At 44.5% G+C, this 13,847-nt stretch overlaps 1 protein-coding gene across 2 annotated transcripts; it reads right to left on the reverse strand.

Moving 5' to 3' along the window:
- Window positions 1-1,053: 1,053 nt before the first annotated feature.
- On the reverse strand, window positions 1,054-8,612 carry NRROS (negative regulator of reactive oxygen species). 2 transcript variants are annotated; one of them, XM_081864497.1, is made up of 3 exons: window positions 8,096-8,612; window positions 5,434-5,545; window positions 1,054-3,361 (listed from the first exon to the last, which is right to left on the reverse strand). In XM_081864497.1, exons 2-3 carry the CDS (start codon window positions 5,527-5,529, stop codon window positions 1,409-1,411), a joined length of 2,049 nt encoding a protein of 682 aa, XP_081720623.1. In that variant the 5' UTR covers window positions 5,530-5,545; window positions 8,096-8,612; the 3' UTR covers window positions 1,054-1,408. The 2 variants fall into 2 exon arrangements, with proteins under 2 accessions (XP_081720623.1, XP_081720624.1); XM_081864498.1 differs by lacking the exon at window positions 8,096-8,612 and adding an exon at window positions 7,707-7,954.
- Window positions 8,613-13,847: the final 5,235 nt, after the last annotated feature.

Genomic DNA, 13,847 nt, shown 5'->3' on the forward strand with positions numbered 1-13,847 from the left:
TTACTAAGAGAATGCCAGTTTCCTCTGGTACAGCAGCCCTGCTCTTGCCCTGTGGCACCCACTTCCATTACATTGTTTTTACTGCTGTCATTAGGATCACGTCTATACCTTGAATTTAAATCACACTTACACCATTTAAACAGTCATGGCTTCCCCTAAAGAATCCTGGGAATCTCAGACCACGCATTAGTACAATTTGTCAAAGGTCTCCTAACAACTTTAGCAGGCCACACATTTTACACAGCAAGTGGGGAATGAACTAGAAACCTTTAAAAAAGAAAAAAGAAATTCTGAAGGATCTTCAGATGTTGCCAATCTCTTCGTGAACTGATGCATTTTTGCTATTGTCAATGTTATCATAACCACCCTGACTTAATGCTCTGAGGGCCAAGCCAGAGATACAGGGCCACCGTGTCTATGCTGAAATGTGTTTGCCCCACTCACATATCAAATGGGTGTGTCTACTCTTTACACAAAACGAAATAGGCTTTTATCCCACTGCACTTTGTAGCTCACTTCTGGCTTGAGAGATCAGTCAAAGGGGATGGACCACTGCACTGGAGCACAGCATGGTAAGGGGACGAAGGGGTCCAGATTTTGCTCTGTTCTTCCCTTGCTCTTCTTTGTGTGTGCAACCATAGCAATTTCAGCTAATGATCAAACAGCTGTCTTGGAGCATGTAGGCAGCAAGATGCTTGCATTGCCACCTGTATCTCTAGTCCAACACAACACTTGGGGGGTCAGTTGGAGTAAGAGGTGCCAGGTTGGTAATCATTTCATACAGTCTTCTACATGCCATTCACATCTGCAGCAAAGTTATGGCTTCCTTATACTGCACCATCTCGTTTTATGAATTGCACCTCCTCCACATGTTGGGAAGCTGTGCTGTAGCCAACACTGCTGAGTTGGCCTTGGAATGTTCCCTCCAACATTAGGTCTGTCATATGAGTATTTCAACTGGCGTGTGGATAAGGCCCACAAATGGGGGTGGGGGGAGTGTTCCTCCTGAAAGGGGAAAAAATTAGTTAGTGCTTGGCCAAGAAGTTACACCTGTTTGGGAGCTGCATTTATTCAAACATCATGGTTGGTTCCCAGCATCAGTCCTTTTCACTTGTCTTTCATGTTTATAAAGGCCTTTTTCTTCCTATTGTGAACATTAAACAGGATTACTATCTTGCATTTGTCTCCGCACAGAGCTGTGTGCTATGCCATCCCTGCCAACTACATACAACTACATACAAGGACACTTTATTACACACATTGGGCAACTCCATATAAAGCATTGCCACACACTGTGGCTTCCTGGACCCCCATTCATGGATGCAGTATCACCCAATAGGATTTCCCTGTCCTACCTATGCCCATTATGGAGGGTCCGAGTGGCTGTTTTCTTCACACCATCCCAGAGTCAATAAGGGCTGGACCTTCTGTACCTGCTCTTCACCATTTGAAGAATTCGTTGCCTGAAAGTCAGGAAGATGATAACAAAGGCAACTAGCAGGGCCAAACAGGTAGGAAGAACAAGGACCAGATGCAGCAGAGTCATATCTGCCGTTAGCCACTTGCAATTCTGGATGACTGATTCAGGCAAATTTGCTACACGGATGAACTTAGAGGAAAAGTTGCAAGTGACTTGATTCCAGTCTAGAATGCGTACAGTGTCACTGTCATGCAGGGCATCCCACCAACCCAGCTGGCAGCAGTCATAAGGATTCTGGCTGAGGTAGATCTCATGTAAGCTCTTTCCAAGCTTCTGCATGGCGTGCTGAGGTAGGGCATGGAGAAGATTTCTCCTTAGATCCAGAATTTGCAGTTCTAGGCCTGCTAAGGATTCAGGGAAGCTAGCCAGAGAATTTTCAGATAGATCTAGGTTTACCAGCTTCTGAAAAGCAGAGAAGTCCATATTTGTCCTTGCAGCAGAAAGTCCAGTGTTCCTAAGATAGAGCACCTGCAGTGATTGTGCAACATCTTTCAGAGGTGCTAAGCCATCAAGTAGTGACCTGGGATTGTCAGAAAGGTCTAAGTGTGCTATAGAAGTCCCCTGAAAGATGTGGGTGTCCAGTATTTCTAGGTCACAGCCAGACAGGAAAAGATTCCTTATGGAGCCAGCATTACTGATATCTATGCAGCTGGGACTTCCAGCAGCATGTGAGGCACAAAGCTTTATAGGGTTTTTACTGAGGTCAAGTGTAGTGATCTTTGTTGTGTGAGTAAAGATTTTAGCAGGCAAGCCACACAGTCTGTTGGTGCTCAGACTCAATGTTCTGAGGTTGGCTAAGCTACTTCTATGGTCCAAGTTCATCTGCAGATCCTGAAGTTGGTTGTAGCTGAGATCCAAGTCAACGAGAGTGCTTAGCAGGTCACTCTCCTGTATCTGTAATGTCTCTAAGCAGTTGTGGTTCAGGTTCAGATGAGCAAGGGAAGACATGCCTTCAAAAAACCTTTCTGGAAGGTACCAGAGCTGGTTCCAACTCATGTTTAGGAACTGCAGGGAAGAGAGGTTGCTATGATGGTTTTCGGCCCAGAGGTCAAGGGTGGTGATGTTGGTGATGTTGCCATCCAGGAATAACAGCTGCACTGTGCCCTCTGAGTCATTGAAAAGATTGTTGTAGAAGTTCAATTGGTTGTGCATCAGCAGCAGAGTTCTCAGTTTATTTTGCTTGGGCAACAGCGGGAAGAAGAGGAGCTGGTTGTAGGAAAGATCTAGTGTTTCTAGTTCAAAGGCAGCATCATTCTCTGCAGCCAAGAACCACTCAATTTGATTGTTGCTGACATTTAGCATCCGGAGTTGGGTCAGGTCAAACTCCACCATGCAAGGAATGTAGTTGTAGGCCAGATTAAGATGCTGTAGCCATTGCAAACCATCAAAGGCGCCAGTCTCAATCTCAAATATGTAGTTCTGCTGCAAATCTAGGTGCTTCAGCCTGGGCAGATTTTTTAAGTGAGAGTCATCCAGCCTCATGATGGAGTTCCGGGCCAAGGACAAAGATTCTAGAGAGGACAAATCCTGGATCAAGATGGCCATCATAGCTTCATTGAGCAGATTTCCAGATAGGTCCAGCTTCCTCAGGACAGGCAAAGTCCCCAGAGCAGCTGCTGTTGCAGAATAGTTCACAGAGAGGGCATTGTTGGCCAGAGATAGACTACTGAGGCTCCTGGTGCCAAGGAAAGCCCCAGGCTCAATGAGCTCCAACCCATTCTCACACAGACTGAGGCTCTGCAGGACTTGATACCTTACTAAAGATGCATTCTTTAGGGTCTGTATAACATTTGCATCCAGGAAGAGCTCCATTGTTCCAGGAGGCAAGTCTTGTGAGACAGAGCTCAGCCTCCTGCCTTTGCAGTCTGCAGTTCTCTCGTCCTGCAGCAGAAAAAGAAAGAGATGTATGGGATGAAAAAAGGTGGGCCCAGCTACTAAAGCCATACTGCACTTCAAATGAGCACAGTAAACAAAGGGCTTAACTCAAGCCCTGTAGATTCCAAGTTAAAATGCTAGGGACTGAGCACATATTTGGCATGTAAAAGATCACAGGTTCAGTCCTGGCATATCCTGTGAAGTATCTCAGGGAGCTGGGAGAGATATTTGCCCAATATCTTGGAGAGTTCCTGCCAGTTGGTGTGGACAATATCGGGCAAAGATAGTTTAATGGATAAAACACTTTGACAGTAAATGTTTTCCATAACAATATTTCGCTGTATGTGCTCTGCCCTCTAAACAAAACAGAATCTTCGTTATGGTAACCCACCCAAATTCGCACTAAGAAAAACAAGTTCTGGGAACTAATATTCATGATACAAATTTGCACATTTAATCTAAAAAGGAAGGAGCTCTGATGTTTGTGGCAACACTGAAACCTGTCTCCTAACCATAGAAAATCTCATTCAAGCCACACTTCTAGCTTCTGAATTTCTACCAGCCATTACCCACCTTTCAACCCTCCCTTTCTTTCTCCAAGGGCTAGAAATCTTCTCTTTTAGAAATGAAAGCTGAGAGTCTCAGGTTCTGTAGTCAGAACCATTTCTACTATTTTTTCTTTGCCCGTGCAGAATTTCTGAATACACAACAATTCTGACTTGTGATCTTTTAGAAACATTTCTAAGGATGGTCTGGACGAATGCAGAGCCAGTTATAAAGTTTCAAACAATACCGCCCGTCATGAACAGCACAAAACAATCTAAGGTATCTGCTTTTTTGTGCCTATGGACAAACTACCAAAGAGAACATTTCTGCTACTTCCTTTATTGTAAACTCTATGGCCCTGCAAGAATTAGATTTTTCTCTCTCATTCTGAATAACCATGCAAGTTTGAATGGTGTGGAAAAAGTGATCAAGCTATTATCAGCTTATGGGAAATCTGTAACACTTGCTCTGCTACTAGGGCCGTCTTTAGCATATGAAAAGATCCACCCAGCGCCCCCAAATTTAGTTTAGCTGCCCCCAGATTTGGTGTGGGGCAACTCAAAGTTGTCTTTTAGGGAGGGGGGAAGCCAAAGTTGTTGATCTTTTTCAGGGAAGGAAAATCGCTCACCTGTAACAACAACGCAGTGGAAATAACTGCTTGTTTCATCATGCTAGGTAGTAACAGAGCGATGGAGCAGGGGGGCAGGGACTTTTGCTCCATTGCTTTTCACTGCCACTGGTAGAGAGGGTCCGGTGTATAGTAGGCATACATTTGGTGCATCTCCGAATACATTTGGTGCCCCCCAGAATTTGGAACCCAGGTGCACCGCACCCCGTGCATCCCCGGATTAAGACGGCCCTGTCTGCTAATGTAGCAGAAGAAATCAGGTGTAGATTCAACCCAGCAATTGCAATTTCTTGTGATTCTTAATATTGTTGAGGCTTAGTGGGGGAACAGAGGTTGCCAGGGCAATGCAGACATGATCTGTGACACATATTTACACCTAGAGCCACCAGAGTGGCTGGGGCAACCTACTCAGATGGGTGGGGTGCAAATAATGAAAGTTTTATTCATTATTATTAATTAGTTGTTGCTGTTGTTGTTAAAAACATAGAAATATCAATCATTAAATACAATTAAACATTGATAGAATTAAAACTATATACATATATAAAATCTATAACAATAATTACAATAAAAACAGGATAATATTGGGTTGTATCCAATGAAGTTGTCCAGTTGGCACAAGGACTTCTAGATGCACAATGGGACTTCCTCTCACTGCATGTCCCCCATGCCTCCAAAATCTTCTTGGAGGGTTGGGGAAAACCCCAGAACAGATTTATGGGATGGGTAGGGAGCATGCAGGGAGAAAAGAGGGAGAAGAAGTCCTTTTTGCACAGGTGGAAGTCCTTGTACTAATGGGAGAAGCTTTGTGGATACAACCCATTGTCATTTGTGGACCCCTGGAGTTGCTGACACATGGTTCAAAATAAACGAAGAAAAGAAAGTTGATAAAAGACAGACTCACCAGTCTGCAAAGGCTGTGATAGGCTGAAGGTTTGCTTCCCCATCCTGTATCTAGGAAAGCTATCCACACGAAGATACTCAGGGCTATTAGTGCCATTTCAACAGCAGGACTCCTGCAAAGAGACACAAAGCAGGGCATATATATGTTTTAAAAGGCAGTATTGACAGTTTATTGTATTTTGTATTACAGAAAGAACCAGATGCTTACTAGAAAGCAGACATCCCAAGGCTTTCTTCCATGTAATTTATGCCATATGCGTATTTGCTCTCAAACTTTTCATACACCAAAATCTGTTAATTTATTTGTGCAACGCACATGCCTTCCCCACAGCTGACCCTCTTGTGTGCAAGCACACCTTTCAGATCACATTGGCTATTCTTAATCAGTTTTTGTGCACAAGTGGGCAGGTGCTTGCTTTGATCAGGAATGACTGCAAAGGCCCTTCCTTATAAACCATGAGTTGCCAATGTGGTGCCCACATTACATAAGCACATGTAGAGACCTTCCCTGGTGCCTAGGATCCCCTACCCTGCCTCTCCTCCTTGGGTTTGAAAGGAATCTTGTAGCCAGTAGAAGACTTTTTAGAAACCTAATTGCTGGTAGGGAGTGAGTGAGTGAGTGAGTGTTGGTTGCAGTGTGTGTGGAGTTGTGGTATGTACATGGTGCCCACAGGCCCAGAAAGATTAACCATAAACAGCTTGGGGCTGGAACATTAATTTTAAAGAAGGCTGTATACCCGTTGTGATTTACTTCGGCTCCAGTACACTCCCACTGTTGCCATTTGAACCCGAGTACACATAACGCTAGCCACAATCCATTTGTCTCCTGTAGCTTCTTGAGAAACACTGTTGTTTTTCCCAAACCAGCTTCCATCCGATTTGAAAACATAAGTTGCGGCTAAGCTAAGGTGTGCACATTTGAGACAGCAAGTGCACATGCACAGGTAAGTGGAAGCTTTGCCAAATAGGAGTTTGGCACAGGGAAACAAATCAGGTAATGTGCATCTGGTGTGTACCACAATGTAAAAAAGCACTAGAAGCACAGCAGGGGGAAATGACCTCACTACATTTTAAGCCACTAATGTGTGTGTAACCCAAGTTAAAGGTGATTTGAAGGAGCCTTCCCTTCCCAATGTTATGCAGACCAGCATCAACACCCACTGTTCTAAGGCATTTGCTGGGGCCCATGTGCTGCTACCGCCACCAGCAAAGCTTGTAAACATGGGGGGGGGGCTGATTGTGGCAGCAACAGCACCATGGCCAGAGGAGGCAGGGTGACATAGCAGCAGGTTCTGGGCAACAGGTCCAGTCAGCACTGGGTGCTACTAAGGGCAGCCTGCCCAGCTTCCCCCCAAATCTGAAGCTGGGTCTGATGTAAGGTAAAGGTAAAGGGACCCCTGACCATTAGGTCCAGTCATGACCGACTCTGGGGTTGTGGCACTCATTTCACTTTACTGGCCGAGGGAGCCGCCGTAAAGTTTCCGGGTCATGTGGCCAGCATGACTAAGCCGCTTCTGGTGAACCACCGGAGTGGTACCTATTTATCTACTTGCACTTTGACATGCTTTCAAACTGCTAGGTTGGCAGGAGCAGGGACCGAGCAACGGGAGCTCACCCTGGAGCGAGGATTCAAACCACCAGCCTTCTGATCGGCAAGTCCTAGGCTCTGTAGTTTAACCCACAGTGCCACCCGCGTCCCTTGGGTCTGATGACATGCACATATATTTTGTCTAGCCAGCTGTCACTTCTGGTCAAGCGCGTTTTGCAAAACCTGTTTACTAAAGGCAAAAGTGGGACACATTCTGTGAACGCTTAGCTCTCTGGAAATGATCTTGCCTCTAAGTGGAAGAGTAGGGCCAAACCCCATTTGACATTAGAGATCCATGATTGGATTTGACATGCTTAATTTTACTGAAAGGTAGCTGTGGGTGGAGGGGCTGCTTGGTGGATCAGAGCAGTGCTGCTGAGGGAGGGGGGATTAACCCTTTGTTCTCATCATACCATTTCCTCCATCATATTCGCCCCATTCCTGAAAGTACTCATAGTCCTCTAAGAAGAAAAGCAAGACTGATTTTTTGACCTAGTAAGGAGATTTATTTCTGAGACTATATATTAGTTAGGCATGAAGCTTTTTTAATTTTACAAAGTGGATTGACTGTCAAAGCAGGGATCCCCAGCATACTTTCTCACCTTGCCAATGACTAGCGAAGTTCCTCCCCTGCTTAATGATTCTTTTTCTTTGCCATCACAAAGGCCTTTAAGGACTTCACTCACCATCTGTCCTGCCTTCTCAGTTTGATCCTTGCACTCTCGATGCCCTGTAACTCTTCAAAGATGTTGAGTGGCAGATGCCTTGGAGTGAGACTGGAGAGTTCTCAGCAACCACCTCGCTGCCTTATCTCTCCTTCATATATCTATTTTATGAAACACCTCTGTGTTACAGAACCCTCCATCGTGTACTCCCAGAACCACACCACATGGAACTGATACACGTTCTTGGTGAGCTCAACCACGCCGCAAAACGCCGACTGCCTTTTTGCAGTGTAGGTGTTCAGAATGAAACAGCAGCTGTTGAATGGTTCCTTTTGGTTACCATCACCCACCCACCCCCACACCCCTCTTTAAGGCAAAGAATGGAGGCAAATCTTGAGGTTCTTACTCACTGGGGGTAGGAGCAATACGCTCAGGTCTGGGACGTTCATTCTGCTCCAGCCCGTGGCCTCTTTTCTTGCTGTATCTCTACAAATAATATTAAAATTAGCTGTTTGCCCTCTCACTTAATATCAGATTATTTTAGAACTTGCGGAAGGAACTAAGCAACGGAAACTGCAGTCACATGGATCACAGAGCCAGTTGCTTCACCCAGCAACCCCCAGCCAGAGCTCAGCAGTTGCACACTGAAAGGTCGAGGCTGTGCAAGCCACTCGAAAATGAGAAGGAGCTGAGAAGAAGGGAAATGAGAGGAAGGAAGCTGTGCAGGGCAAATCTTTGAAGCCATTAGCAACTGCTGCTTTGTTATCGATATAGAAAGAAAAATAAGAGTCCTGTGGCACTTAAAAGACTAACAAATTCATTGCGGCATAAGGATTTGTGGACCAGGGACTACTTCTGCAGACAAAATTTTGCTGCAATACATTTTATGGCATAATAATTCATGTGCGAGGGCTACATGCACACCTTACATTTAAAGCACATTTAAAGAACACATGCCCCAATAATCCTAGGAACTGTAATTTGTCATGGGTGCTGAGAATTGTAGCTCTGTGAGGGGTAAATTAGTTCTCAGGATTCTTTTGCGGGAGAGGGAAAATGTTTTTTTCAATATGTGCGGTGTTGCATGCAGCCTTTAAGGTGCAATCAGGCTCTTTGTTGTTTTTGTTCCTATCATTGTTGGTTGGGAAGAGGACAAAAAGTGTTGCCAGAGTTCCAAAAACATCATTAGGTGGTGTCTCCAGGAAGCTGTAAAACCCTGACCAAAAGGAACGGTCCCTGTAATCATACACACCGTAAGTTGAATGTAGCCACTCTTTGAACATCAAGATGATTTTCCTCAGTGTGTCTAGTAGAACCTGAAAAGACACTACCTCTTCTTTTATTTTATCCAGATTTTGTCCCCAGGGATAAAATACACCAGCTAAGAATAGCACAAGCATATTTTACAATAACACTGCCACATTTCTCCCCCTCAGCAAAATCCACAAAAGCAGATTCCTGATCCTTTCCCTCTTGCTGCTTCTGTGGATTTTCCCAAGCAAAACACCATTCTTCATAGTTAAGAAGATTTGCAAGGATGTCCATCCCAGAGTACAAAATGGGAACTGAGACTCAGCCCTCAGAGAGAACGTGCCCATGAGAGAGTGACCTCCAACTACTGAGAAACGGCAAGCATGACTTCCAAGACAGAGCAAAATCCTATCACCTCTCATTTAGAAATTAAATGAGGCAGGGCCCACAATGGAAGGGGGGGTCAAAGGGTGTGAAGTAGTTGTTTCAGAACATACGACCCATCCTAGTAAAGAGAGAAACAGATAAACATGACATGTTTGGCATTGCATAGTTTCTATTTCTTAGCTTGATTAACAGAAGTAACTATTCTTATGAGCCTCCAAAGACTCATACCCTCTTCTTGGAATGGTGGCAAAGAGAATTGTGGTGAGGCAGCTGCAAGTACTCTTGAATGACGCAGATTATTTAAAACTGCTCCACTCTGGCTTCAGTCCTGGCCATGGGGCTGAGTTGGGCTTGGTCTCCCTGAGAATGGGACAAGAGGAGTGTGACCTTGCTCCAGCTTCTCCATCTGTTTTGGTACCATTCCCCATGGCATCCTCCTAGACCAGCTCTGTAGAGTTGGAATCAGGGGGCACTGTGTTATAGAGGGCCTGGTCTACCCCGCAGGACAGTGTCCAGACAGTAGCACTGGCGTAGTTCTATGGGGCTCTCTAGTGGTTAGTCTAGTGCGATGCTGCAGGATACTATTCTATCCTCAATGTTATTTAATATCTACATGAAGCTGCTGGGAGAGGTCATTAGGGGCAAGGTGCCTTGAGTACACTGATGACACTCAGCCAGTGCCGGATTTATGTATAAGCTAAACAAGCTATAGCTTAGGGCCACATTCTCTTAAAGGTAAAGGGACCCCTGACCATTAGGTCCAGTCGTGACCAATTCTGGGGTTGCGGCGCTCATCTCGCTTTACTGGCCGAGGGAGCCAGCGTACAGCTTCCGGGTCATGTGGCCAGCATGACTAATTCTGGCAAACTAGAGCAGCGCACAGAAACGCCGTTTACCTTCCTGCTGGAGCAGTACCTATTTATCTACTTGCACTTTGACGTGCTTTCGAACTGCTAGGATGGCAGGAGCAGGGACCGAGCAACGGGAGCTCACCCCGTTGCGGGGATTCGAACTGCCGACCTTCTGATCAGCAAGTCCTAGGCTCTGTGGTTTAACCCACAGCGCCACCCACTCTCTTAGGCCCCCCCAAAAAAATTAAAGGGGGGGAACTGGATGTACATTTCCAAAATATAAGATAAAAAACAAATAAATTAAAACCTACATACAGCAACAGTGTTTTGCATTGTGTAGGCTCCTATGGTGTAAGTAATGGGCCTCGCCTGCTAGCCTGCTCCCTAAAATATCACTGGTTTGCTCATTTCTATATATAGGGTGCCTACATTCTGCCTGGACTGGTTGCGTGGCAACATGTGCAAATGGCTATTAGGTCCATAAATTACCATATAGCATATTCAACACAAAAAACAGCAACAATTTGTTGTTGACAAAGGACAGCTGGACATACAAAGGGCCCCATTACCTTCAGTAGCTTAGGGCCTCATCAAACCTAAATCTGACCCTGCACTGAGCTCTACTCCTCCATAACCTTTGAGTCAAGAAATGCTCTATGGGCCCTGGGCACCTGGATGCAGTGGTGGGATGGGTGAGAAAAAATAAGCTGAGCTTTAATCCTGGCAAGACGGAGGCACTGTAAATGATTCCAGTATCTGAGACATCAGTCAATCGCTCAGAGATCTGCGCCATTTGCCTATATGCTACTGGGCCACATTGCCTTGAGGCCAGTTTACACCTTACCCCATACATGCCCACTTGATTGCTTCAATCTGCAGAATGGGCACTGTTTTGGAACTCCCACAATACTTCTTCTGCCCTTGTAAAAAAACAATGTCTAAGTGTTGCAGCCCTACATTTTGGAAGCCCCTGCTTATAGGCATCACTGTAGTCTTTCCAGTGCCTGGTTAAAACATTTTTGTTTAGAAAAGCCTACCCAGACAGGCAAAAGTTACATCTTGTTATTTTAGCTGCTGTTTATTTTAATAACCTTTTGAATATTTTTAACGCCCATTCTAACTGTTTTATTTATAATTTTAATATATATTTAATAATGTTATCGTAAACCACTTGCCTTTCTTTTAAACAGGTATATAAATTTTGTCAAATAAATACCACACTGTGGAAGTGGTAAACTCACTTTCTACAACACTTTGAGAATTGTGCCTTCTTTAAGTACCATTTACAGAGTAGCTAAAGACGGCTGTTCTGCCTGTGAGTTGCAATTGGAGAAGGCCTGTTTTGAGTTCTCTAGTTGTTTCCTTAAAATTCATTTTAAAATGGTGGGGGATTAAGTCATACTACACATTCACGCAATTTTTTAAGGGAACTCATACTGCATCAGTTGCTGGAAACCACAAGAGGGGAGAGAGTGTTCTTGTGCTCAGGGGTTTCCCACAGGCATCTGGTTGGCCAATGAGAACAGGATGTTGGACTTGATGGGCCATTGGCCTGATCCAGCAAGCCCTCCTTATGTACATCAAGGTTTTTAAGACATCACACACAAAAATAGCCTTGCTTCTGAGTGCGTGTAGTTTTTCCTCTTTCAAAAACTATTCAGCCTCTCAAAAACAGTAGCACTTACTTCCCTAAAACAGAAACAATAATTTTGGTTCATGTTTGTTTTGCAGTTAGAATCCTTGCAAGTTATTGACTGCCTGTGAAAAACTCCACTTCCTCCCTTGCCCACCAAAGCAAAGGAGTTACAGTGGTACCTCGGGTTACATACGCTTCAGGTTACATACGCTTCAGGTTACATACACTTCAGGTTACAGACTCCGCTAACCCAGAAACAGTGCTTCAGGTTAAGAACTTTGCTTCAGGATGAGAACAGAAATCGTGCTCCAGCATCACAGTGGCAGCAGGAGGCCCCATTAGCTAAAGTGGTGCTTCAGGTTAAGAACAGTTTCAGGTTAAGAACGGACCTCCAGAACGAATTAAGTACTTAACCCGAGGTACCACTGTAGTTTTATAGGTGGGCTGAGAAAAAATAGCCCATATCCTACTCAATGGAGCAGACTCAGAGTATGGACCCACCTGGGTTTGAGCAGCATATTAGACTTGTTTCCATCTGATTTTTTGCATCCTGCTGTCCCACATTCAATTGAATACCTGTGTGGTGTAGTGGTTAAGAGTGGTAGACTCGTAATCTGGGGAACCGGGTTTGCGTCTCCGCTCCTCCACATGCAGCTGCTGGGTGACCTTGGGCCAGTCACACTTCTCTGAAGTCTCTCAGCCCCACTCACCTCACAGAGTGTTTGTTGTGGGGGAGGAAGGGAAAGGAGAATGTTTGCCGCTTTGAGACTCCTGAAGGGGAGTGAAAGGCGGGATATCAAATCCAAACTCCTCTTCTTCTTCTTCAGCCAAACCACCCTCCCGGCTTGATGAAAAATATTAAAGCCATCTTGCGGAGTGTTATTACGGAGGCTTGCAACAACTACTCAGTGCTTGAAAGGTACTTTGCACATGCTCAGACATTATTACTTCATGTTTCCAGAACTGAACCATAAGGCGATGAAAATACATTCTAACAAGTAAGCTCTGTACAAAACTTCGTGCTGCATTCTCATCTTCTAATAGGAGTGCTCTTGTTCAGTGTTCCGGTGGTCAGTAAGTCAGATCCTCTTTCAGCAGGTTTTTCCACCTGTTTCTGTTTTTCATTTCCAACCACCTTTCAACTTTCTATCAGCACGCTCTGTCCTCAGGTGTTACCATGGCTTGTTATTTCTTTATAAAACAAATTAAACCACTTTTTATTTACAAGTGTTTATATATCCGCTAACGAAAGATATACCATGCTGCTTAACATTTGAGGATATTTGGTTACTCTGTACTATGCTTAAGGTTTCATTTGGCCTTCCTGCAGCAAACTGCTGTCCCCTGCTGTTAGGAAATTAGGGCTGCTTTCCTTCTTCTCAATATTCACACCCAAAACACATAGTGATTAGCTTTTCTTTCTTCTTCTTTTTACATAGCTGTTGTTAGCACATTTCTCTGGCAGAGGCACACACATTAAATTGCTCCCTTCCTTCCAGGAATTCACATCTTCCACCCTAATCCGAGTAGTTTACAAAGAATCACAATTACACAAACAATTTTAAAACATAAACCTTGAAAGCAGCACGATGTAAAAGAACAGTATAAAAAGTACCGTAAGTAACATTAACTCTTTGGAAAAAAGGATAAATTGTTATTCACCTTCACAATTTCAAAAGCTCCAGATGACAAATGAGAGATCACTGGAGACATATTCTATATTTGTAAAACTTGTTTTACTTACAAATATACCACTAAAGCATATTGGAAGCAAACAGGCAAGCAGACACCACAGTTGACAGTCCTGTATCAGTTTTCCAAAGAAAGCTTGTGGACTCCAATGGTGCTCCAACCAACACACAGCTCTCTCTACCTTTCCAAGTTTTAGATGTTTCTCCCAGTGTTCATTTCTCCAAGTTGGGAATGTGGGAGAGAGTTGTTGGGTCTGCAGTGCCACAGCTCACAGTGGTTCTCAACCTGTGGGTCCCCAGATGTTGTTGGACTACAACTCCCATCATCCCCAAGCTCTGGCCTTGC

This window comes from Podarcis erhardii, assembly GCF_964252035.2.
Source record: "Podarcis erhardii genome assembly, chromosome: 5".
NCBI classification, from domain to species: domain Eukaryota; kingdom Metazoa; phylum Chordata; class Lepidosauria; order Squamata; family Lacertidae; genus Podarcis; species Podarcis erhardii.